Source organism: Ostrea edulis, chromosome 2, assembly GCF_947568905.1.
Source record: "Ostrea edulis chromosome 2, xbOstEdul1.1, whole genome shotgun sequence".
In the NCBI taxonomy this organism is placed as follows: domain Eukaryota; kingdom Metazoa; phylum Mollusca; class Bivalvia; order Ostreida; family Ostreidae; genus Ostrea; species Ostrea edulis.
The window spans coordinates 47,115,698-47,142,599 of record NC_079165.1 but is presented as its reverse complement, the minus strand read 5'-3'; the positions used below and the strand labels follow the sequence as shown (position 1 = coordinate 47,142,599).

At 35.6% G+C, this 26,902-nt stretch overlaps 1 protein-coding gene across 8 annotated transcripts; it reads left to right on the top strand.

Annotated features, from left to right (window-relative positions):
• Nucleotides 1-15,529: 15,529 nt before the first annotated feature.
• Nucleotides 15,530-24,649, top strand: LOC130051735 (ecdysone-inducible protein E75-like). 8 transcript variants are annotated; one of them, XM_056154303.1, is made up of 7 exons: nt 15,530-18,535; nt 18,813-19,312; nt 20,306-20,403; nt 20,739-20,883; nt 21,586-21,779; nt 22,616-22,976; nt 23,317-24,649. In XM_056154303.1, exons 2-7 carry the CDS (start codon nt 18,823-18,825, stop codon nt 23,529-23,531), a joined length of 1,503 nt encoding a protein of 500 aa, XP_056010278.1. In that variant the 5' UTR covers nt 15,530-18,535; nt 18,813-18,822; the 3' UTR covers nt 23,532-24,649. The 8 variants fall into 8 exon arrangements, with proteins under 8 accessions (XP_056010278.1, XP_056010283.1, XP_056010277.1 ...); XM_056154308.1 differs by having other exon boundaries at nt 23,107-24,649; XM_056154302.1 differs by having other exon boundaries at nt 18,810-19,312.
• Nucleotides 24,650-26,902: the final 2,253 nt, after the last annotated feature.

The following is a 26,902-nucleotide window of genomic DNA, read 5'->3' as shown; positions in this document are numbered from 1 at the left end:
AGGCGGGAACTGATGCCTTTATCATATTCGGTGTATTAGTACCAGTAGGTTGTAAATACTGTTCAAAACATTTGTTGGGGGAAAACTGAATCCGCGTCAAAGCATTAATACTGCACCATACAGAAAACGCTATTCCACATTTGATTTACACCACAAAACAAGAGAGGTTTTCTCATTCACATCAGTTTTATGTCAATGGAAATGCGTGGAACATACTGTTGGATGTTTGCGAGCGCATACGTAATGTCATTTGGTACCTTCAACCGTACTGGTGACATCAGTGTAATTATGTGTGTTAAAAACAGCTTAATGTCTGATACACATGATGCTGCCTTTAAACCAAATTCTGATGATATTTTGATTAAATAACATTCTTTGAAGTATGATCTATATATTTGTTTGAATTCGAAATATTTGGACAGCGTTTTAGTACGGTACTGTGTCTATTGTAACTACCTGAACCATCAATGCGGACTTTAAACTCCCGATTCGCGACCGGTGCTTAATCATGAAAAGGCTTATTCTTCGCCAAGTTCACCCACCTTTTTCAAATTTCATTTTCCACATTTTTAGGTCACCTTAGTAAACTCAGGTGAACTATTGTAATTGGTCTGCGTCCGGCGTTGTGTGGCGTGCGTCGTCCGTTAACAACTTCTGAGAAACTACTGTGCCAATCTTGACCAACTTTGGTATGTAGCATCTGTAGGTGAAGGAGACCAGTCATTTTTAATTTCATGACCCCCACCGTAAGGGACCTTAATTTTGGGGTAGAAACTGCAAAATTGATGTATTTCTTTAAAACTCTTCTTTATCCCTAGGCATCTAGCAGAGAAAGTAAGTATATAGTAATGATGAGCAAGGAAGCTTCTACCAAAATTGTAAATTTCATGATCCCCGGGGTAGGGGTTCTGACCCAACTTACTATATAGTGTTTATGTGTAAAATACTTAATTAACATCTCCTTTAGTTCTATTGATACTAAATTAAGAGTAAATGGATATTTAGATAGAGCAGGTATTCCTTTACCAAATTTGTAAATTTGATGATCCCAGGGATAAGAGTTAAGGTGGGGCCAAAATGGTCAGTTATTAAATGTATGAACAATAGACTTTGTTAACTTCTTGATGACTATCTGTCCAATTCTTTTCAAGTTTGGTATGAAGCATCTTTGGAAAAAGGCCCTAGGAGGGAATGAATTGTAAATTCCAGGATTCCTGCACCCCTGGGGCCCTAGGGGCGGGATAAAACTGCAGAAAATTACCACTTTTCAAAAATATTCTTCTACAACTGCACTTGTTTAAGAAAAACTAAATGCACAGTGATGTAGAGCAGGAAAGCCTCTACCAAAATTGTAAATATGGTGCCCGGCGAAAGAGATCTGTCCCCAGGGTGGGATCAAACTTACTATATAGTGTTTATGCGTAAAACACTTAAATAGCATCTTCTTTAGTGTTATTGATACTAAATTGAAACTAAATGAATAATTAGAACGAGCAGATAGTCCTTTACCACAACTGTAAATTTGATAATCCCAGGGGTATGGGGTTATGGTATTAGGGTGGGCCAAACTTCGTATATAGAATTTGTAAGTTTTCTGATACTGTATAAAATCTAAATGCATACGTAGGATAGTAGAAAAGTGTGTACAAAAAACTGTGTATTTCACAACCCAGGGTTTTAACTCTAGGATGGGTCCAAATTAGTCATATCTTTTAATGTTTCACCTATTATATTATGTAAAGCCATTCATCGGTGTATGCACTTATAAGGGCATTGAAGTTTTAAGAATACATCTCGTTTTATACTGTTGCAGAACATTAGAGTTTAGCTTATGTTCAGAACAGGATATTTTTTCTAAATTGCATAGCCCTTGGGAGTAGTGATACTTTTTCACTAGTACTCAGGTGACCGATAAGGCTTGTGGGCCTCTTGTTAATGTTTGCAAGGCTTAACTTAGGTATTTTTAAAGGTCAACAAAAATTTGAATGTCAGTTGAGTTACAAGTTAGATAAAGCACTTACAATTCTTCGTTATGTAAACAAGGTTCGTGTCACGGATAACCGTGCTAGAATGTGATAAATGATAAAGTCACAGAATCAATTTACATATTTATCTGGTATACAACTAAACTTTAAGTTTCTGGTCCCGGTTTAGGGCGTTGAGCGTACAAGTTCCTCAAATGGCGTCTGGCTTAAACACATATTCACTACGCTGATGACTGCTGTCATACGTGGACACAACACACGTGTCGATGCTCCCCAAAGTGTTTGGTTGTACTTGTTACACGTGTACTTGGTACACATTACAAGGTAGCACCTATGACAATAAACTGATAAAGTCATACTATATAAACGTACACATACACACAGGTTTTCAGGTTGAAACCTTACTTTACATTATCCATGGATATATACATCATACACTGTTATACATATAAATTCCTTCATATCATAACAAGATACACAAAACTCTAGCAATTCTATGCATGAGTTACACGATACGTTTCTTACAGCGAAACAATTATGGCCAGTACTACACGCCGTAACTTTACAAACAGGACTACATAGCGAACACGTTTATGAAAAAGGAAACCGGTATTGAAGCAAGCACAAAACACTAAGTATGAATAAAGATACTGGGAAGCTTTAGGACCTTTTTAACAAAGAAAATACTATATAGAAATCGTTACATAAAACTCACCTCAGAACAAGCCAAACACGGGCAACATTCACAACAAAGCCAACGTGTCTGCAATAAAGTTATTCTATGATTGATGTCACAACATTCTGGTTAAAGCGTGGTCATATGAATGCGTCCTTCTCGCTGGACAGATCAGTTCCTCCTGAGAGCACGGACTGGCGGTTTTATGCTCCAATAGATTGACGTTTAGTAAAGAGGTATTTACAATTTAAAAGAGGTCCCAAGCAGGATTATTCTGACTAATTTTGAGATGTACAAGGTTCTATTGCAGCATCATGGATGTTTTGAATCAATTGCGAGAGTATATGGTGAGTCCTTAGGTCTTACGGGTGTTGATTTGCAAAATTTCATTAAAGAGCAGCAAGCTATTCAGAAAGAAGAACGAAATGCAGAGAGAGAGTTAGAGAAACAAAGATTGAGTGCTGAAGTGAACGAAAAAGTAATGCTACAACTAGAGAAAGAGAAGCGTTGGCATGAAATTGAAAGCTACGTCAGACTTTGAATTGCAGCAGGTAGATATCTCGAGTGGAGGTAGAGGGTTAGACACTGGTCAAGGTCATGCTAAGCCTAAAGCACCAAAACTTCCCACTTTTGATGATTGCAAAGACGAGATGGATAGCTATCTTCTTAGATTCGAAAGGTACGCCGAGGCTCAGAACTGGGTGGAATCAGAATGGGCTTTGATTTTAAGTGCTCTTTTAAAGGGGAAAGTGTTAGACGTTTATGCTCTTATGCCCAAAGAAGACGCTCTCGATTACAATGCACTTAAGACCGCTTTACTTCGACGATTCGAATTGACTGACGACGGTTTCAAGAAAAAATTTAGATCATGTAGACCTGACACTTACGAAACATTTTCTCAGTTTGCAGCCCGACTTAGTAGTTATTTCGATCGTTGGATAGAAATGGCAAAAACACCAAAAACATACGATGGTTGTTACGAGATCAGTTTATTCATGTTTTTAGCTAGGACTTAAAATTGTTTTTAAAAGAACGTATTCCAAAAAGTCTTAACCATATGGCTGAACTAGCAGATCAGTACAAAGATGCGAGAGATATCAGCGCAGTACAGGCTACCGGTAAGAGTAAAGGTATTCTAAAGAAACCCGAAGTGAGTTCAAAGTCAGATAAAACTGAATCTAAAGACAAAAAAGTCAGGTTTGTTTCAAAAAATGAACGGAAATGTTACAAATGGTATTGTTGTCAGAAAAGGTACAGTGTCAGAAAAGAGGTTCATAGCTGGGAAGGAACAAATATGTAAACTAGCTGATGGTTAAACTACCACAGTTCCTGTAGCAGAGGTGTACACATTGGCACTCCCTACCTTATGGGATTACATGAGGTATGGTGCATGGAGAACCCAGATTATGATCTTATTGTTGCTAATGTACCCGACGCAAGACCTCCAGATAAGATAGATCCCAATTGGTAGGTAAGTGCTGTAGAGACAAAACAGCAAAAGAAAAACAAAGACAAACCCTACCCTGCTCTTAAAGTTCCCAGAAGTACTGCGGATACAGTAGATCCACAAACTATGAAGTTGGCACCGGATAAGGATCCTACGTTATTGCGATTACGTGAGTATGCTGTACAAAACACAGTTCAAGTGAAAAAGAATGGAAAAGTAATTTGGCACAAGAAACATGGTCTATTGTTTCGAGACTTCTCCATGAGTGATGGTAAAGTAACTTCACAGTTAGTTGTACCACAGAAGTTCCGTGAGGATGTTATGAGAATAGCACACGACTCCTTGTTGGCAGGTCACTTGGGAATTCAGCGTACATTGACAAAAGGAACATCTGAATTCTTTTGGCCAGGTGTGCAGAGCGATGTCAAACGCTACTGTCAATCTTGTGATATATGTCAACGAACGTTGCAGAAAGGCAAGGTGAGTAAGGTTCCTCTTGAACGGATGCCACTCATAGATGAACCATTTCAACGAGTTGCCGTGGACTTGGTGGGACCATTGTATCCAATAACGGACAGAGGTAACAGGTACATTTTAACTTTGGTTGACTATGCAACAAGGTACCCAGAGGCAATAGTTCTACCCAACATAGAGACGGAAAGAGTAGCGGAAGCCTTGCTGGAAATATTTTCACGCATTTGGTGTACCGAGGGAAATGTTAACAGATATGGGCTCCCAATTCACATCCTCCCTGATGACCGAGGCAAGTCGACTCATATCTCTTAAACAATGGACAACAACACCCTACCATCCCAGTTGTAACGGGTTGGTCGAACGCTTTAACGGAACGTTGAAAATGATTAAGCGCCTTTCCTCAGAAAAACCTAAAGACTGGGATAAATACTTAAGTGCAGTGTTGTTTGCATATAGAGAGGTACCACAAGAGAGTCTTGGTTATTCACCATTTGAGGTTGTATACGGTAGAGTTGTTAGAGGCACTATTTCGATTCTCAAAGAGTTGTGGACCAAAGAGATTACAGATCCGAACGTAAAAACAACATATCAGTATTCTTTAGATCTCAAAGATAGACTCGAGACAATGGCACAGCTTACAAAGGAGAATCTGGAAAAGTCAGCGACACGATATAAGAAATATCATGACAGCAAGGCAAGAATTCGAAGCCTAAAGGTAGGTGACAAAACGATAGTATTATGGCCAACAGATAACAAATCATTGTTGCAGTGGAAGGGACCATTTGATGTCACAAAGGTTAATAGAGTTGATTATCAACTTAATATGCAAGGAAAGATTAAAACTTTCCATATTGATTTGCTGAAGAAATACGTGGAGCGAACCAACGCTGAAATTTCACCAATACTTTCAGACACTAGTGTTTTCTGTTTAGTTGGAGCAACGGTTGTTGACTGTGCGGAAGATGAAACTCAGGAAGGACAGCTAGTTGAGTACCCATAAATCAGTAGAGAGACAGTAGATATTAATCCTCATTTATCCGCAGAACAGAAAGAACAGTTAACACGTGTTTTACAGAAATTTGAGGACGTAATCCAAAGCCAGTCAGGGCTCACATATGTCTTGGAACACGACATAAGGATGGTTAATGAAAAACCAGTTCAAGTAAGGAACAGACAAATCCCGTACAAGATGGAAGACAGCATCAATAAAGAGGTAAGTGAAATGCTGAAAATGAATATCATTGAACCTTCCGAGTCTCCATTTTGCTCACCAGTTGTCATAGTGCCAAAGAAAGACGGTACAAATCGTTTTTGTGTTGACTACCGACTACTTAACAGCCAGACCATATTCGATTCCGAACCAATGACAGACTCGGACGAAATGTTTTCTAAACTAAACTCTCTGGGCACAAGTTCTTTTCAAAAATTGATTTGTCCAAAGGTTATTGGCAAGTTGAGTTAACGGAATCCTCCAAACCAAAAACGGCATTTAAGACGGGAAAGGGATTGTTTCAATTCCGGGTCATGCCATTTGGGCTGGTTACGGCACCTACCACATTTTCTTGTCTTATGCGCAGGGTTCTTTCTGGTGTGGAACAAACAGATAATTTTATCGACGATATCCTAGTGTATACGATGACTTTTGAGCAGCATTTAAAAGTTCTCGAGAAGCTTTTCCAACGTCTCCGAGACGCTGGTCTGACTGACAAACCAAGCAAATGTTCATTTGCGTATTCAAGTTTGAATTGTTTGGGCCATATAGTTGGTAATGAGCAGTTGAAACCGGACTCTGATAAAATCTTAGCCATTAAGAATGCCCCGAGGCCTAGTACCAAAAAGCAGTTGCGGTCTTATTTAGGTCTTGTCGGTTTTTACCGCAAGTTCGTACCAAACTGCTCACATATCATTACCGCTTACAGACCTTACGAAAAAAGTTTGTTTGGAAAAATTACCATGAATTAGCTTATCAAAGTCTGAAGTCATCTCTCACATGCTCACCTATATTGAAATTGCCCAATCTCAATGAAGTTTTTATTCTTCAAACAGATGCATCAGACAGAGGTCTAGGTGCTGTTCTTTTTCAATTTGAACAGGGCAGGAAACGTTCTGTTGCATATGCAAGCAAGAAATTGAAAGAGAGTGAGTGTGCGTATGTGACAATTGAGAAAGAGTGCTTGGCAATTGTATGGGCATCCATAAATTTCAAAAATATTTGTACGGTCAGGACTTTGTGTTAGAAACTGATCACAGTCCACTCGTATACCTGAATAAGTCCAAGGTTGCCAACCCAAGGTTAATGCGCTAGGCACTTAGCTTACATCCTTGCCGATTTCGAATCCAAGCCATAAAAGGCAAGGACAATACCGGTGCCGATTACCTCAGTCGGTTGTAAATAGGTTTGTACATTTACTGTGTGCACCTCTTCTGAAGAGCTTTTAACGATTTTAATGTGTTATAAACGTACTGCGTACTTCTGAAAATGGGAGGGTATTTGTCACATTAAAATCTATTTGCATGTTCATTTTAGTTCAGTTTTGTTTTGTCAAATCAAAACTGAACTAAAATGAACATGCAAATAGATTTTAATGTGACAGTTCGTGCCATGTTTTTGTCAAAAATGTTTTAGAGCTTTCCGGCCCCCAAATGTAGCCCTGTTTCTTGGTGTCACATGAACGCCTGTTTAATTTGGTACAATTCTTATTAGGACATCTGAGTAAACTCGGGTGGCCAATTGCAATTGGTTGTCGTCCGAAATTGTGCGTTAACAATTGAACATTTTTAACTTCTTGATAATTACTATTCCAATTATTTTCAAATTTGGTATGAAGCATCCTTGGGACACGGGGGGGGGGGGGGGGCATAAAGGGTAAATTTCATGACTCCTGGGGCCCTAAAGACGGGGAAAAACTGCCTAAAATTGACCAATTTTCAAAACTCTTCATCTGTAGAACCGCACATGTGTACGAAAAACTAAACGCATAGTGATGTAGAGCAGGAAGGCCTCTACCAAAATTTAAATTTCATGATCCCCGGGGCAGCGGTTCTGACCTCAGGGCGGGGTCAAACCTGGTATATAGTGTTTATGTGTAAAACACTTAAATAACATCTTCTTTAGTGCTATTGATACTAAATTGAAATTAAATGGATATTTAGAAGGTGTAGTTAGTCCTTTAACAAAAGTGTACATTGCATGATCCTAGGGGTAAGGGTTTAGTTTCAGAGTAGTGTCAAAATTATAATGATTTGAATTTGAACACTTAAATAATCTTCTGTAGTGCTAGGGCCTCCGTGGCCGAGTGGTTAGAACATCGCGCTCAAAATCACACGGCCTCTCACCTATGGTCAGCGCGGGTTCAAATCCCGCTCGCGACGGTGAGAAAGTTTCCCAGTTTACTTTCGGAAGGTCGGTGGTCTCTTCCCAGGTACATTTTATCTGGGTTCTCTCTTCCACCAACAAAACTGGGCGCCACCAGATAACTGAAAACTTGCTGAGTGTGGCGGAAAACATCAAAACAATCAATTAAAACAATCTTTAGTGCTATTAATAGTATGATACTAAATTGAAACTACATGTAAATGGATATTTAGAAAGAGCAGCAGTCCTTTACCAAAATTGTAATTTTGATGTACCCAGGGGCGCTGGGTTTTAGTATTAGGGCGAGTCCAAAATGGTCAGTTACTAAATGTGTGAAAAGTGGAATTTTTTACTTCATCTTGATAACTTCCAATTCTTTTCAAAAGGGGACAAATTGTATATTTGAGGATTCCTGCACCCCTAGGGCATTAGGGACGGGGCAAAAACTGTCCAAAATTGACCTATTTTCAAAAATGTTCTTCTAGAACCGCACATGTGTAAAACAAACTAAATGTATAATGATGTGTAGCAGGAAGACCTCTACCAAACTTGTAAATTTCATGACCCCCCAGGGTAGGAGTTCTGACCCCAGGGTGGGGCCAAACTTAGTATATAGTGTGTATGTGTAAGTTTGCTGATACTGTATAAAATCTAATTGCATACTAATAGCAGAAAATGATGTACATGTACAAAAAATGGTGAATTGCACAACCCAGGGTTTTGACTCTAGGAGGAGTCCATATTAGTCACATTTCTTATTGTTTTAATTTTAATACACCTATTATATTATGTAAAGCTTCTCATCAGTGTATGCACTTTTGAGGGCATTGAAGTTTTAAGAACACATGTACATCTCAGCCGGAATGCATATCTTGTAACTGTACTTTAACTATACATCACATTCTTCTAGAATGTAGTGATTTTACGCCTATACGAAATAGAATTTTTAATAGTGTGCAATCAATGAAAGAACTTTTTACAAATATCGACAATCATTAATATTATACAATATTTACAAGAATGTGACTTTTACAGAAAAATTTGAAAACTTTTATAATACAACTGTTTATATACACGAATTGTTTTTATATTTTTTAACCTGTTTATATAATTTTAACTTTTATGTCCGTCGGATGGGACGTTAAAGGGTGTCCCGTGTCAAGGATCACAACCCCCTTGGCACGCAAAAGATTGTTTCCCTGATGTTCGAAAAAGAGAGGCTCACTGGGGGCCGTTAGGGAACTCAAACACTCACAACCAAACATAATTCAATTAGTTAACCGCCGTAAAATGGCTGAAATATTGCCAAAACGGCGTAAAACCCCAATCAATCAATCAATGTACACCTTGTTCTATACTGTTGCTTAACATTAGAATTTAGCTTTGATATTCAAAACAGTAAAAAAAATTATATATTTCATAGCCCTTGGGAGTAGTGATACTTTTTCACTAGTACTCAGGTGACGGATAAAGCCTGTGGGCCTCTTTGTGCCATGAAAATGGCCAATTAGTTGATTACAGAGAAGTTGTACGCAGTATTCAATCCGAGATCTTGTATGGAAAACAACCTGTCATGCGAAATTTTCCACTATGGCACAGACATGCATCAGCTCCCAATCATGGTTCTTAAAATACAAACGAATTATTGAAAGCTTTAGAACTTAAAAGCAGGGGTTTAATATACATCAAACCTTTTGGGAGAATCATTATTCCATGTAAGTGTAACAGGGTGTTGATTGCGAATTAGTAAGGATGACCAACTCCTGTTGAGGTTCTGAAAGCGTTTATTCAGCAAAGTATATATTTAAGGTTGTTTATAAAGTTGCTTGAAAAGAAAGCCCTGTAACAATTGTATAACAATAATCAAACATGTGTATAAATCATAAAATACAATATTACTTTTACAGACTAATTGATATACAATTAATGATACCAATAGTTACATACTTCAAGGTAGATAACTTTGTCTTACATAGTTATTACAATGTCTTTAATACATGTAACATTAAAGCTGACATGAATTAATAAATACGTGCACCTTTCTCATCTTATCCGCCATATTTCTCTCAGGTAGCCTAATTTACTCTACCCGTATATACCCCAAATGTGATTGTGACACCTGAGTGATTTTTCTAGGTGGACTCGACCAGTGCACATCTCCGATAGTAATATACAGTGTATAGGGAATGCGAAACAATAAAATCACATTTTAAAACATTATGCTTTGCTCAAAATTACAAAATATTTATTGTATACCAATGCAACATTTCGAAAGTTTAGATAATTTAGGGGGGGAAAAAAGCTTTTCTTGCATACTTGCAAGTGCATGCAAGTATTTGCAGTTGATGTGAAGGACACTGAGACACCTGATCCAAGAACTATGGCATTTCATTCAGAGTGTCAACCTGACATTCAGTTGGTATGACTTTGAGGTTGAATATAGGGTTAAATCTGTATACATTTGGTTAACAATAAATAATAATAAATAAATCCAGATAATACATTTACAAATGGAATCACGGCGTCATGATACACTGAAATGCGTTTTTTACTGCATTACTAGGTATCACATACATACAAAAAGAGACCCCCAAAAACGGAAAATCATTATTCTGTTTCTAATTACAAGGTATGACAAGTTTTCTAATTGCTGACAAATAACGTAAGGTGGCCAATACTGATTTTATTTGCAATTTCCTTTCAGATATGGGACCCGATTATTCAGAGAACTGCAGATTTTATGAAGCTGTTTTTGACAGAAGATTTGGTTTTCTCCATCTGTATTGCCACCAACCATTATGCTGAGATGGTCATATCTCGAGGGAAGGATTGTCATTATGAGAAAAGGAAAAGCCAAATATTGCTGATATCGATTTTTTCATCCATGTTTTTAAAGGAAGTCAGCCATTATGACGATGTAGAGTACTACCTTAAAACGAATAATAAAATGCATAATAAAAAGATTATCTTTACCAAAATTAATCTTGCTGTGCGTCTAACACATTTATTAGATGTGTACTACAATTACCTCTGATAAAATTTCATAAGTAATTAAATGCATACTAGTGATTTTCAGAGGGCCTTGACTATTGAAAACATTTACAGAGCCAATTGAGCGTTCAAAAGCTCTGACAATACATTAGTATTTAGGGTTAAGTATTAAGGAATTCTTTTTTTTCCTCAGATTTTTGTGCATTATCTTATACACGTTTGCTGTGAAGTTCCAGTCGATAGACAGATATTGGTCAATGCATGCCGCTATCGGAACAACCAAGTACAGTGTATCAAGAATGATGTCTAGAAATAAGTTTTAAGAGGTTGAATATAAGAACATTTTTGTTAAATATGATGCAAGTACATTTAAATCTAGTGATTGAAAGTAAGTACTTGAACATTCGTATACGTTGAACTTGCAGAGGAAAAACGGGTAGTATTTTTTGATAACATTTGATAAGGTGCTGTTGCTTAGCAACCAAATATATTTGAATGCAAAAAATTAAATTATTTTAGATTAACAATAAAGATCTTTGTTTTAATATTGCAATATTTATTCTATTTAGTGGAACATAATGGCAAAACGTCATATTATTAAAAAATGATGGATATGTACAATGTATATAAAGTACAAAGTTTCCATTTTATGACCTTTGACCTTAATTCTTTTCATCATATTTTTTGTTAAAAACCTTTTAAAATGATTAAGATTTATTTAAAGATTATATTTTTAAAATAATGTGACATTTACTAATCATCATGCATGCAATTATGTTGAAATTGTGTCGAATGTATGTAGAAAGGCAAATTATGGTCAAAATTGTACTCTGAGTGTTGTTACTTAGCAACCAAAAATATTTGTTTGTCAATAAAATTTATTTATTTGATTGTGATGCTTTTGTAGTATTTTCAAAGGCACATCAGCTCATACATTTAGAATTTCCTATTTTTGACTCTAATCCAGTGAGAGTGGTCGTAATATATATATTTCAGAGGAAAAAATGTGCACTTATATGACCTTTGACCCCGTAGACCTCTTTGAGGTCATGGGATACCTTGACAAACTTTATAAGAAATTATTCCCTGTCCAATTCCTAACAAAATTATATGTCATATGCTTATCCCAAATCGTGATACATGCAGATTTTATTCGATGTAAAAATATTGTCATTTAGTCTTTAAAAACCTCTAAAATGTGCCGGTAGAGAAAGGGTTAAGTCAGTAACTCAAAATACTCAAACATATCATTCTATGGGAATAGTATGTTATACAATGGTGAACTGCCAATGTGATAAATAAATGTCACCAAATAAAGTTCAAACCTGCAAGTTAACAAATAAGTTACAACTAGCTGCTAATGCAATTATCATAAAAAATATAGCCCTTAATTAAGATGCATCATAGTGAGACAATTGAACTACATGTATTTACACTTTATAGTTAAAATAAATGATTCTCTCTCACTATATACTTTTACTCAGGATGAAGTGCATAGGAAATTAATCTTAATGCAAAATTATAGGATTTACCATTTTATATATATATTAGAAGTATATTATCATTAGTAATAAACTTAGTAACTTACCGATTAGGAGGAAAAGTCAGTATGAGGTAGTACTATCAGGTATATGTCAAGTCAAAACTAATATACTGATCTATGGACTGGTCACTTCAAATTTCAGACAAAGAATGAATTGACACAAAGAACTTTTGGAGGGAAAAATCACTAAACCAATAAAAACGCAAGACACAAAACTAAAACACCAATGAAATTAAAAGACTTATGGACAATTTGGCCAAGACAAAATTAGGCACCTCAGGCACTCTATACCAAAGAACTCACTAAGTGTAATGCTTGACCGGATATTGAATTGCAGACCATTAAAGGATTATATAATTCAATACACATACCATTGATCTTAAATTGATATAAAATGAAATGATAACAATGCATACATGCATATATAAATGCATTATATGTATATTAGGCAAGAAATGACTCTGTCACATAAGAACAGAGACCCATGAACTATTTGGGAGAATGGCATCCCTTGAAAGTAACAGGGACAAAACTAATCATTCCAATAACGGAAGTTACCCTGAAAATCCCAGTTGCTTACTATTTCCAAGGGAAAGGCCATAACCCAATTTTCCCCATTCCAATAGCAACTAGAAATGACAGTTATATATAGTGTACATTCTCCTCTCGTACCTAAACACATTGTACACGAGTCAATAAGACCCCAAAGTTATGACGGGATTAAGGACTTTGAAGAATAACTTGACCTATCCCCAAAAACGTACTGGAGGTTAGAATTTTCGTAGGCTTTTGTTCATATACTATCGGAAATCCATATAAAATCTTAGATGCACAAACTGACTAAATTTTCCGTCAAGTTTGTGTGGGATGAGAATTGTGACGTCGCTTTTAAAAAAGGGCCTAAACTAATATTCCTATTCTGTCTTATCCCAATGAACAGGGGTTATTTCTACTTGACACAAATGGCCGAAATCTTTGAGAGTCGTATTTTCTCAAGAACAAGACGGGCTAGAAAAGGTCATTTGATATTACAGCAAGACATTAAGTTTAGCTGGGCGTCGTCATTGTGTTACAAGACAAGACTTACTGGCGACTGTTACATGTAGCTCAGTCAAGCATTTTCACCATTCGTATATGTAGTGGAAACCATTCAAGGTCATAACAGATCATGGGTCTCATCTGGATATTAACACGATGGTTGGAGCTTTTATCCTCGTACGACTTCAAGATTGAACTCAGAGCGGGTCGCTCACATTGCAATATATATGTGCTCTACCACAGATATTCCCACCAAAATGAATCTGATTGCAAACAATGCAGTATAGCTAAGAGTAATATGCACAATCAAGAAACCACAGAGATCAAAAGCCAAGGTGATCAAAAAATAAATCCAACATGTGTAAAAACACTGATGGGACTCCCAGAGTAGACATAGCTTAACTGTTATTAGCAGATCTCACATCACCACATCCAATGGGACTAAATCTGCAAAACAATGCGAAACATTGATGGGGAACATTAAACCAAAAATACAAAATAATAGTACATGTGGAAAAGAAGTATTAAAATGGGTTAAAACCAAATTGAAACTTAAATAGGGAAACATCCCCCACACAAGTGAGACTTTTCGGCTAGATTTGACTCATTTTACTACCATAACTTCCTTCTATGTAAAAAAGAAAAACCTCTCAAAATGACAAGTGCACAACTTCATTATTCATATAAGATAAAAACATAGTTTTAATCAAATCTGATCATCGGTGGACAAATTATGTCTACCGACGGACAAGGTGAATCCAGTATACACCCCCTTAACTTCGTTTGTGTGGGGTATAACAAAACCAACTTCTGTCGACTTTTATTCACATGTAGTTTGCCGTAAAAATTTTAAAATGTACAAATCTCAAGACAATTCACATTCATTTGGAGAACAATATTGTGTCAATGTCAAAATATGTACGTGCGTAGCACGTACAAATTACTATTTTTGTCACGATGATAATTTCGGTACAAATCAGTTACTCATACGCACCCATCTCTCACTCAAACTACGCAAAGTCTGCTTAATAATGGTCCCCGTCATTCACATCAAATTATTCTTGTTTACATGTCACATGTAAGTGCATGTAGGTCAACACTAAACTGTGTATTGATTTCGCGCACCTTTATGTACTAAAGAGGTCTACAGAAGGTAGGCAGAAACAAAAGGCCATTGGGTCTTAAGGTAGTTCATCCATGACCAAGTCCTTGTTATATAAATGATCGAATTATATCTAGATTATATAGTTCAATACAAATTGGATTTAGATGACTGTTAAAGCATTACATGTAGCTGTCATTTTGATGTCGAATTTTTTGTTGCAAAATTGTGATTTACTATTTCAATGACAGAAATAAAAGCTTAATAAACGTTTATGATTAATGTTTGTGTTAGAAAACCTATCCAGAGGCTCCGAATGAAGCACAATTACATTATTGTCTTCCCGTACAAAAATTGATTTCTATATAATGCTATATATTCAATAGAATCGAAATCGTTATTTTGATAAAATCTTAAACTATCAATGACTATGGTTAAAGTTATAAACAAAACTATCATAATAGCATAGTTTTACAACTGAATCAAATTTTCGGGTTTTGAAGTAATATTACTCTAAAGTGCTGTGCACCTCTAGCGGTATATTTTTTTGTATGGTGACCTTCACTGTGAAAATGAATAAATAATGGATTTGCAACCTTTTATGGTCGGATTTCTTTATATTTATTATCTTTCCAAGATACTAGTATTTGAAGAAATCATAAGCTTTTCCAACGACTGATTAAGCGATAGTTTTATAGATAATTACAATAACTAGTAACTGAATAAATGCAGTTGCCTTGGAAAAAGAGTAATTATCGCAGCTAATTATTGGTACCATTTCAGGTAACCTATCCCTGCTATAAACAATTCAACACCTGCAAGTAAGCTACATCACTTCACACGGTTCAGAGGGCTTGTGTCGTCACACTTGTGTACATCAGCTTATACATGTATACCGAAGGCAATAATAGGGTTTGTTTTTTTTTTATCAAAATTTATTAATTTTTAAATTCACGGTCATGCTGTTTTAAATTCTGTTTGCTGTCAAAATTTACGGAATTTAATAATATAATTAATTCATTCAATTCCCAGGAGGTCTATATATATTACAACAAAGGGGGTTTTACACCAAAGCCACTCGAACCCGGATGTGTAAATGTTGTACTCCCAAGTGCAATAGATCTACTTCTCTTTTTCTTTACATTTATTTCCCCTAATTCTTACAACATACTAACTTTCAGTATAAAATAAATTGTCAGCGTTAGTCGCTATATATAGTACAGCTACATTTCAGATTTCGATCCGTGGCTTTCCTTATGACACAGTGTTGTCTATATAGCAACCGTATTATCACATTGTGTTTGTTTTCCATGTACTGTGTACATACTTTAACCAGCATTCTTCATTTAAATACGTGACGAAAACCTAAAACCAAGGTCGAGCATAATTTACGTTACCTGTCATAAAGTAAAATCAGATCCCGCTACAATACTTTGTTCTTCGTGTGTTAAAAACCAGGTTCAGAGACACGTGTATATAGGTCAACTCGTGCTACAAGATACCTGTACACAATAAGTTCACGCCAAGAATTTTTGAAACGTTTTTCGTAGATGGAGGAGAATGGAAAAGAATACGGTATTTTTTCAGTCCATTCCTTACAACATGCCCCACATTCAGTATAGGTCGTTTACTCCTCCGCACTGAAGGTAATGTGACCTGGATCAGGCATAGCTCGACTGATCACGGAATATAACGTATCATTTCGTGTTAGTAACAGTAGATCTGACATCTTTTTACATTAATTACAAGTACATTACCGAAGTCTACCCGATGTACCCTAATCTATACCCAGCAAAGTTATTGTAAATATCAAATATCAAAGCTGTCAATACAAAACATAACTAATCTGATGTATGTTGTATTATGTTTATCCACTGCGTCATCACATCTGGACGGCTGAATTTGTCGATATAGTAACCCTTGTTAAAATGCCCCTTCCCCCGAGATTAGCCTAGTAATCATTTTTCATATCGTTTGCTAAAAATCTTATATTTTGTAACTTTATTTATCAAAATGATTGGGGGGGGGGGGGGTGGGCGCGAACATTTTTTTCTAACTATGATGAGAGTTGAATGAAAAATAAAGGGGAATCCCCTACGCATTATACATAAAAAGTAACAGATTAATGCATTCATTTTAGAATGCAGATCTACCATAACAAAATACTATAGTTACATGTAACTACATATATAACTAAGATTTTGATTATATATATATATCTAATACATAATGTCTCCCATTCCCTGAAGGGGGGTATATTGTTTCAGTGTGAATTCCTCATCCGGGGCCTCCGTGGCTGAGTGGTTAGAGCATTGCGCTCAAAATCACACGGCCTCTCACCTCTGTCGGCGCGGGTTCGAATCCCGCTCCTGCCGGTAAGTGAGAAAGTTTCCCAGTTTACTTTCGGAAGGTCGGTGGTCTCTCCCCAGGTACATTGTATCTGAGTTCTCTCTTCCACCAATAAAAGCTGGGCGCCACCATATAACTGAAAAATTGTTGAGTGTGGCGGAAAACAATCAAAACAATGAATCAATCAATCTTCTGCTAAATCTCATACAAAGTTTGTCCGGACCATAACATTTTTGTCTTTTGACATAGGCCTTTAATATTTGGTATGTGAGTATATCATGATAAGACTGTGTCGCGTGTCATTTTTGATGACTTTGACCTTTTATGTAAAGGTCAAAAAATAGAATTTTGGATGGATTTTTTGGTCATAGGCCTTTGATATTTGGTATGTGGGTATACGAGGGCCTCGTGCCATGATAAGACTGTGTTACGTGTCATTTTTGATTACCTTTGATCTTGACCTGTTAAATTGATATAAGGTATCATAGTTTTTACTATAGAAAAACAACATGGTTTACTAAATTCTCGTTGCTAAGGTATCTCAATGAAGCCATATCTAAATAGAAGAAATCCTGTGAAAATGGATTATCATCGAAATACAGCAGTGCGTGTATGTAATCACGTCAAGCATGTTTAATTATAGCTTGTTACAATTATGATTATTTCATGCACATGTATATAATAACGATATCAACAGAGCATTAGCACTAAACGACACGAACAAATCAGATTGTAAAATTTTCGTGTCAGCCCTCCCTTCTTCAGGTTTACATAAGTTAACATAGCTAAAAATATACCCAAAAAAAAAATAACAATCTTAAAAACACTAGCACTGAAACTGCACTAAACTACAACGTATCTATACTGCTTTATTTCCGCTGGTCTGGAGTTCCACCTCGGGTTCACCCTTTCTTTTGAGATACAGAATATATGTATTCCCTCATTCTGAACTGATATCACTTTCATATAGGGTGTGGTAGCTTAGTGATTCGGGGGCTCATTTCGCAACCACGAGACTCCATTTTCAATATTGGGAACCGGTTGCCAACCTTAAATCACACGGCATGTAAGTGAAAGTCAGTCTTGTATGAGAACTCAAAATCCGAGGCCCCATGCTTGGTACGCCACATATAGATACAGGTAAAACAAAGTGTGGTATTTACCTACAGTCGCTGACTGTATGAGTGAATTTTTTTTATATGGAACGTAATTGTAAACAACAAACAAAAAGCTATAATAATATGAAGTATAATATATACCGCACTTTTTGTAATGAGGAAGTTCGTGCAAGACGAACTGTCGAATAACTTAATGTAGCGGTATATTCCGTGAAATATGCAAATATACCAACTGGATCACTTTTCTGTACTGAACAAATATGTTGGCCGAGTTCCAGAAAAAAATCGTCTGCTCATTGGTGCGCAGGTCAATCTTATTTGGGTTATTAAATTGAGGCGCCGATATAAATAACATCATTTGGCAGAGTGAACATGGCGAGTGTGTGCTAACACTATTGATATTAATTAAAAAAAAACAACCTTGTAACTTCGGACTTACATTTGCGACACAGAGCAGGTAAATTTATATGAAGAATCGTCGAAATATTATGTCGTATAAATGAGTAGGTGATATTTATTTGATTTTTTTTTACCAAAATAACAGCGATGTGGATAATTATATCTGGGTTGTTTTCTATGTGACATCGATTCTTAGCTTTCCAAGTTTAAAATATGTAAGTTTATCAATAATTTAAAATCGCTTATTTGCATATCAAATGTGTTAATTTTTATTCTTCTGAAATTGACTTTTCCTATTATTCTAATTTTTATTATTTCGGGGGGGGGGTTAGTAGTTGATGCACAATGGTACATGGATTAACAGTGACTAACTTACCGTGTGTGACTGAAAATTACATTGATGGTCCTAAAATGACTGATTTATCAAGTCAGATTGATAATCCAAATTCATATGTGATCAAACATAGTGTCATGGTGCCATTAGGAAAACTGATGAAATTACAGACTCGGTGTTATGATTATGGACAATTCCAGAAACCTCGGGATGGAGCAGAAAATGATGTAATATCAAATGTGACGTCGGTGGATGGATCCTCTGACTCTTGCAGTAATTCATCAAAATCCGAGACCGATGACATTGATGTGGAAATATTGGAAGATATCTCCTCTGAATCTCATGCTAGGGATTTAAATTCCCAAGCATCCCGAAAATTGGTCAATTGTTGCAATGACGCATTCCACGAAAGTGACCAGCCTCCGGTCAGTGAAGTTTTCTTGCAATCTCGTACTCAAAATAGAAATATTCCCAGCAAACTAAAAGGTCGATCTGGCGCTGGTAAGTCTTCTTTTTTTATGTTCTTCAGATATTTTTTTTTCAGTTCGAGAAAGTGATATGTAGGCCTATAAATGCAAATTTATATATATTTTTTAAAAACACCTCAAACAATAGCAAAATTATATTCAATTTATTTAGTCCAAGTAATCGTCGATAGCATGTCGTGTTGTACATATTGTACAGAATTTACCTTCAGATTTTAATATTCTCATTTTTTTTTTTTTATATAGATCTATATATTTTAAAACCCGTGATTATTGTGATAAGATAGAGTACAAATAGTTCGGCAAACTTAAAAATAAAGATCGCTTGTTTACATTGAACTTTTGACCCATATTATGATTTTAATCCGACCTTGAATCTACCTGTATTGAATGTCATGTTGCTAAACAAGCAAGGTTGACCATCTTGTTCTGGGGAAATTACTTTATATATAGTATTTATGCGAAACTTTGGACTCCTGATGCGATGATTTGATTTTATATATGCATTTAGAATGCAGAAAATCTAATCAAATTGCAGTCCTTTTTTTAATTCTTCGTATGTAAAATTTTAGATTCTACCATAGTTTGACGAATTTTTTAATTCCGCAAGTCGTTCATATAATTTGTCAATTGTAGCTTGGTTATTCTAGGTAATTTGAAAAAAATGCATTAACTATGAATTCTTATATTGTGGTTCCACACCAAGGGCAATGGTTGAATTTTAGCACCCTGAAGATTATTTTTACCACAAGTATTTTTTCAAAACGAAAAGAGAATTTTCAGATGTACTTTTTACTCCGCCGAAATCAAGTTATAATTTGAAACCTGTCTAGAATGTCCAATTCATTAGGAATTTTTTTTACATGTTGTAATTATTATGCATGTTCAATTTTGTTATAATGCCATTAAGATGTATGTCTTCCGCAATAAAGATTCATTATATCCAGCATATATTTGTTGTAAATGAAGAAACATGAATTGTAATATTGTGTAATATTTTCTTCATCAGTCAAATCACAGTCAGTCGATGGGCACATTTTATGCAAAATATGCGGGGACAAAGCCTCCGGATTTCACTATGGGGTGTTTTCTTGTGAAGGATGTAAGGTAGGAAGTTAAAAGTTTCCTTTGAAAGAGTAAACAGAAAACTTAGAAAATATCTCGAGACATGGACAGTTTTAACGTTTAATTATATTCTCCGAATGAAAATTATTCTTTTGCTTAGGCTTTGAAAGAAATTGCAATTACCAGACGTAGAATACTCTCAATTTATGTGAAGCGTGTCCTCCGTGGTGTATTTTCTAATTTTAAAAATTCTTCAGATTATGTAGTCTAAATCCTTCTGAGTTTATAGTGTACATGTATATAGTTTTACATGTATAATTTATAATATATCTATAATAGTATATAATTTTTGTGTTGTTTTTATTTTCTAATTTTAGGGTTTTTTCAGACGAACGGTACGGCAAAAACTTGTGTACAAGCCCTGCGAGAATCCGAATGGTTGTCTGATCATGCGCATCAGTAGAAATAGATGTCAGTACTGCCGTATGCAACGCTGTATACTTGCGGGCATGTCACACGAAGGTGAATTTTCATATTCACGCCCCAATGCCCTAGACTTTCCTGTCAATTATATCTTTTATGCAAATTCATCTATCTGAATGATCCAATATTAGCATGTATCCAATATCAGGGTTTATTTTCCCTTTAACGAAACCTGCTACAAACAAACTTTTAAAAAAATGAAAACTAAATGTAAGTTACCATAAGTAAAACGAATACACTTTTACCGTGTGGAATGTAATTTATTCCTATGGTTCTCACTAAAGTCCAAACAGTGAAGAAAATTTATATATAGAATTATATAGGGGGGGATGATATATTTCAATTTTTGAGCATCGTAGAAAACCTAAACGTACTTTTTTAAAAGGAATTTTATGCTACTTATTACAACCAAACTAAACATGCATCTCTTTAAATTGCCCACCACTTTCTCAGAAACACATTTACCTACACGAAAAATAAGAACATCAATTAAAAATAAAAGCCACATTATATCAATAGCGTACATTTTAAAAAAACATTTCAATGACAATGGTTCCAGGGTCCTATCTCGTATCGTTCTTCAGTATTTATGAATTGTTTGCACATAAAACATAATATCACAGATACAAAGGCTCACCTGGTTAACTATAAATTCCCAGTGTTTTAAGTGTCCGTAATGGATTTCCTTGCATATATATTCATATATATATATATATATATATATATAATTTTACCTTACAGCTGTACGATTGGGAAGATGTCCAAAAAAAGACAAACCTAAGAAAATGGATTTTTTTAAGCTGCCCCAAAATAAACATGGAAAGGTTGATATTGACAAACAAATTCGGTCGGAACAAATGGTTCTCACCATACACGATGCTTTCCGAACAGCCATTAAGGACTGTTTAACAGCGACAAGACCAACCTCATTCAAAGTAGGTTACTTATACTTTTATATACATGTTATGTAATTCACATTCTCGGACATACCTGCTGAGTGGCAAATTCGTCCCTGTCATGCATTCACACTATTTAACCTTCAGTATTCCGTGAATCGTTAACACACAGCGAAGCCTGCAGGTGTTTTTAAAAAATACTATATGTTAATGACTCTTGGTACAAACAAACTTTCTTTAAAACTGCTGAAAATGAAAACAAAAGTTGTGTTTTTATTCGTACATGTGAAGTGAATCAATTTACCGTTTTGAATATGATTCCCATGATTTCTCAAGTCCAAACCAGTGGAAAAAATTTGTATAGAATTTATTTAAGGAGAGGTAATATATTTCAGCTTTGAACATCGCAAAAACAATTACAAGTCCCTTAATTATTTTTACAAAGATAAGCCAATTTTTTTTTTTTATATCAACCCATGCATTAATTGTTGTATAAATTGTCTTTATACTATTTTAAGAGGGCATGAAATAAATAAACCCACAACGTAAACAAACCACCATATTTATAAAGATGATTGACAACTGTGAACGGTGGTACACAAGTAGATGCTATCTATTTTCTGTAAAGTAAAGATATCATTTTGCAAAATATTTAATTGCGAAAAATAATTGGCCTTTTAAATTTTCAGTACTAATCTAACAAAAACCTTAACTGAGTTTTCTATATTTTTCAGAGTGTTTACTTTATCTCCTGCCCTACGTTGATATTGCTTGACACTTCTTTGCAGTGTTAAATCTAAAAAAGAAAAAAAAATTGCATGTTTTTCCGATTGTTTTTTTCCTATCAGTTAACGATTCTACTCATTTCTTTCCAGCATCTTACAATAACATGTGAAAATGACGCAAGGAGATTTTGTTCTCAATATGTAACAGACATGGTCCGTTTTATCTCTGTATTTGCACGTGAAATTCCCCAATTCACACAAATGGACGTAAGTGACCAGAAAACTCTCATCAAGCACTGTATTCTGGAATCCATCATTATCCATAGCGTTAGTGTTTCTCCATCAGAGAGTGAGGAACGGATCGAAAGTCTGGAGGACAGTACTACAAACATGGAGGGTCCTCTCATTAAACTCATTTATGACGTGGTCTCTTGTGTGAAAAAGTTACGTGCCTTGAAATTGACGGAGGTGGAACTTGCTATTTTTGCAGCAATGCTTCTATTTTGTGCAGGTACATGTACATAATTTTATTACAGTTAACTGTCAGGCAGAACTTTTAAACGTATCAAGATGCATAACATGTATGTAAACTTTAATGTCTGCAATTCAGCAAGTATTATCTCATGAAATCAATACTGTAGTGTGGAGAGAAACAACGTAAATAAGCAGCGCATACCTATAATACTCTACACGATGACAAGAAACAGCCTTGAGCGAGATACGTGGCATTCCACATGTAGTTCATTAATAATGTATCGAACAGATTTGAACATCTGTTGAAATCAGTACATGTTATTTCACTATTATGTCCATCAAGTGTGTAACAAAGCTTCTTTTATTGTTGATTTCAGATCGAGAAGACTTGAAGTGTTCAGAGGTCCTGGAGAAAATGGAAATAGAACTTTGCTTGGCTCTCAAATGCCAGTTTTTGTTAAATCATACTGACAAATCTTCAAATTTATTTCCAAAAATTGTGGAAATTATATGCAGCATTCGCGCTATAAGCACAATTTATATGGAGGATATTATGAATTCTAAAATAGAAGTAGATGATACAGTTTGCTGACCAAAGGTAACAGAGTTAAACTCCAACAAAATAACCTGTATTGTTTAATTCTGAATGGAAAGAGATTGTCAATTGTGGAAACATTTAAATGGCATGTCAGTGGCAGATTTTGAGGAGGTTTCGGTGGTTGTAACCCACCCCCACCCCCACCCCGTTGTTGGTTTGAACAATTTTAGATAAAGATTGTCATTTTTTTGACATTTTAAGTTATTCACCTCCCCCTTGAGTATAGAAAAGGTACTACATGTACCTTGTGTCGCAACCCCTTCTTTGAAAATTTTCTGGATCCTTTGTGTATTATGACGGGGTTGTTATCAGTCTACAAATACATGTACATGTATTCTAATTTATATCAAGGTCATTAAGTATATCGCATGGGAAAAGGATGACGTCTATATTAATATATTTCTCCCGAGTCGGAGTTTAAAGATCAAAGTTACAAGTACATGTTATTCGTTAGAAAGGGCTTTGAAGTCTTGGAGTTAGGAAAGAGTGTTTGATGACGGGTTAGTTTTATTTTATAACTAACAATTTTTTTAAAGAATCAAACCCAACATATATTCGAGCAAGAAATGGAGCAGCAGTTTTGGTACACAAGTATCTGCCTACTGTTTGGCCTCGTTATTGTTCACCACTGGTCAGCAGACTCAGCACTAGTGGCATCTTTCCGTCACTGATATATGCTTTTTGGTCTTTTCAAGCATTGCTTTTAAAGGGACATTAGCTGTCATTTTGTCACCAAAATTGAATTCAATGAAAATTGCATGCTCTATATATTATATTATATATTTTTCCAAACCTCAAAGCATTTTGGTGATTAAATAATTCCTTCCTTATATATTACTTTACACTAAAAGCGGTTATCTAACGTAGTTTTATTAGGCCTCTCTTGTTTTTATATATTCGTATGCCACAAAAATGGTTGCCATCACTTTCACAGGTAACGTCCCTTTAATGTAGATGGTATTACGATACAGGTATTGACAACACAACTGTGATACCTGTTCAAGTTCTAGATTTTGATATTTATACAATGTCTGTCTTTCCGTTTTGTGTTCAAGTTTTTATCCATTGATAAATGAACTATCATTACAATGATAATAAATATATGAAATCATTTATTTCTTCGGTGTTCACCCAGTGCCAACACACTGTTTTCACGTTTGCGAACATGTGATTCACAGATGCATTAACAATGTGACGTGAATTCCACGAGGTATGTAGTTGTTATCAATGTGTTCGATCTGAAAGATCATGATATTATAAGGTCTTTGTCCCCCAGGGACTACCTCAGGTGATGTGATATTATAAGGTCTTTGTACCCAGGGACTACCTCAGGTGATGTGATATTATAAGGTCTTTGTCCCCCAGGGACTACCTCAGGTGATGTGATATTATAAGGTTTTTGTCCCCCAGGGACTACCTCAGGTGATGTGATATTATAAGGTCTTTGTCCCCCAGGGACTACCTCAGGTGATGTGATATTATAAGGTCTTTGTCCCTCAGAGACTACCTCAAGTGATGTGATATTACAAGTCTTTGTCCCCCAGGGACTACCTCAGGTGATGTGATATTATAAGGTCTTTGTCCCCCAGAGACTACCTCAGGTGATGTGATATTATAAGGTCTTTGTCCCCCAGAGACTACCTCAAGTGATGTGATATTATAAGGTCTTTGTCCCCCAGGGACTACCTCAGGTGATGTGATATTATAAGGTCTTTGTCCCCCAGGGACTACCTCAAGTGATGTGATATTATAAGGTCTTTGTCCCCCAGGGACTACCTCAGGTGATGTGATATTATAAGGTCTTTGTCCCCCAGGGACTACCTCAAGTGATGTGATATTATAAGGTCTTTGTCCCCCAGGGACTACCTCAGGTGATATGATATTATAAGGTCTTTGTCCCCCAGGGACTACCTCAGGTGATGTGATATTATAAGGTCTTTGTCCCCCAGGGACTACCTCAGGTGATGTGATATTATAAGGTCTTTGTCCCCCAGGGACTACCTCAGGTGATGTGATATTACAGGTCAACTACATATGGTGATATTATCCGCGTGAAGAAATCCCTATCTGTTTTGAGTTCACCTTAACAATGAAAAACAAAACAAAAATATTGAGAGGAGTACTAGTATTTGCGGTCTAATGAAGAATACATGACTGCAGAGGCTGAATCACGGTGTATTTTAAAATAGATATCACTGCATGATTAGCAATTGTCACATTCTATACCTAATTATTTATTAATAAAAATAATATGCAATAACAATTTTACTACAATATATGACTTCTAATTAAATCACAATACAACTAGAACTGTTCTAACGGAGTATTACCCCCGTGGGCCTCCTCAATATTGGAGCATATTTGAAATATTGTATAGCTGAAGACCAGAAGGACATGATTTACAATATTATTCATGTTTCATCTTAATACAAGTTACATAATACACTAGATTCCTTTGATATTTATCAATAATCATGGTGTAATATGGACTGCTAATTTATAAACAACAACCATGTACTATGCCTGGACAAAATCATATCCACACACAGATGGACAGACAGATAAATTGACACAATGATTCTATTATACCCCATCCTAAATTTATGATGTAGACTAGTCTGTGAAAAAATATGTCATTGCAAACTAAAACAACATTACTAAGTCTACAAAGTTGAAGAAACGCCTGTAAAATTATGAAAAATTGTGCAAACATGATGAAAATATGAGATGCCTATATCTGTGTGAGTGTGTGTGCCTTCTTGCGAAAACAATATTTCTAGAACTCCGTTTTGTAAACATATACACTATAAATTTTAAGAATAACAAAATTAAGAATAACAAGAAAAGGAAATGTAAAATATTTAATGCAAAGCATGGTGTCCTATATCGAGTCTCAACTTTAGAAATAGGCGAAGTACAAATTAAAGATGTTTCTTAAATCAATAATATACAACCAAGCGGGGAACATTTTAAAAGCTATTCTCCTACAGGTCAACAGAAACTGTGTAACAGCGTTAAATACACGACTATTGATTCCCTCAATTTAGCGTTAAGTGTAGAAAGTTTATTCAAAGTAGGTCACCGCACTGTCACAGGTTTATTTAAAATACAGGGGACAAAGACCTGTGTTAGAATGAGATGTTTATAGATAGACTCAGACCTGTGTTTGAGTGAGAATGTTTAGAGCTTGACATTGTAGATAGACTCAGATCTGTGGTAGAGTGAGAATGTTTAGAGATAGACTCAGACCTGTGTTAGAGTGAGAATGTTTAGAGATAGACTCAGACCTGTGTTAGAGTGAGAATGTTTAGAGATAAACTCAGACCTGTGTTATAGTGAGAATGTTTAGAGATAGACTCAGATCT

What these genes read in the sequence shown, in the direction of transcription:
- LOC130051735 (XM_056154303.1), top strand. Translation starts at nt 18,823, where the DNA reads ATGGTACATGGATTAACAGTGACTAACTTACCGTGTGTGACTGAAAAT. An exon ending in TTTCTTGTGAAGGATGTAAG is followed by an intron (nt 20,404 to 20,738) that starts GTAGGAAGTTAA and finishes TTCTAATTTTAG; the next exon opens with GGTTTTTTCAGACGAACGGT. An exon ending in AATGCTTCTATTTTGTGCAG is followed by an intron (nt 22,977 to 23,316) that starts GTACATGTACAT and finishes TGTTGATTTCAG; the next exon opens with ATCGAGAAGACTTGAAGTGT.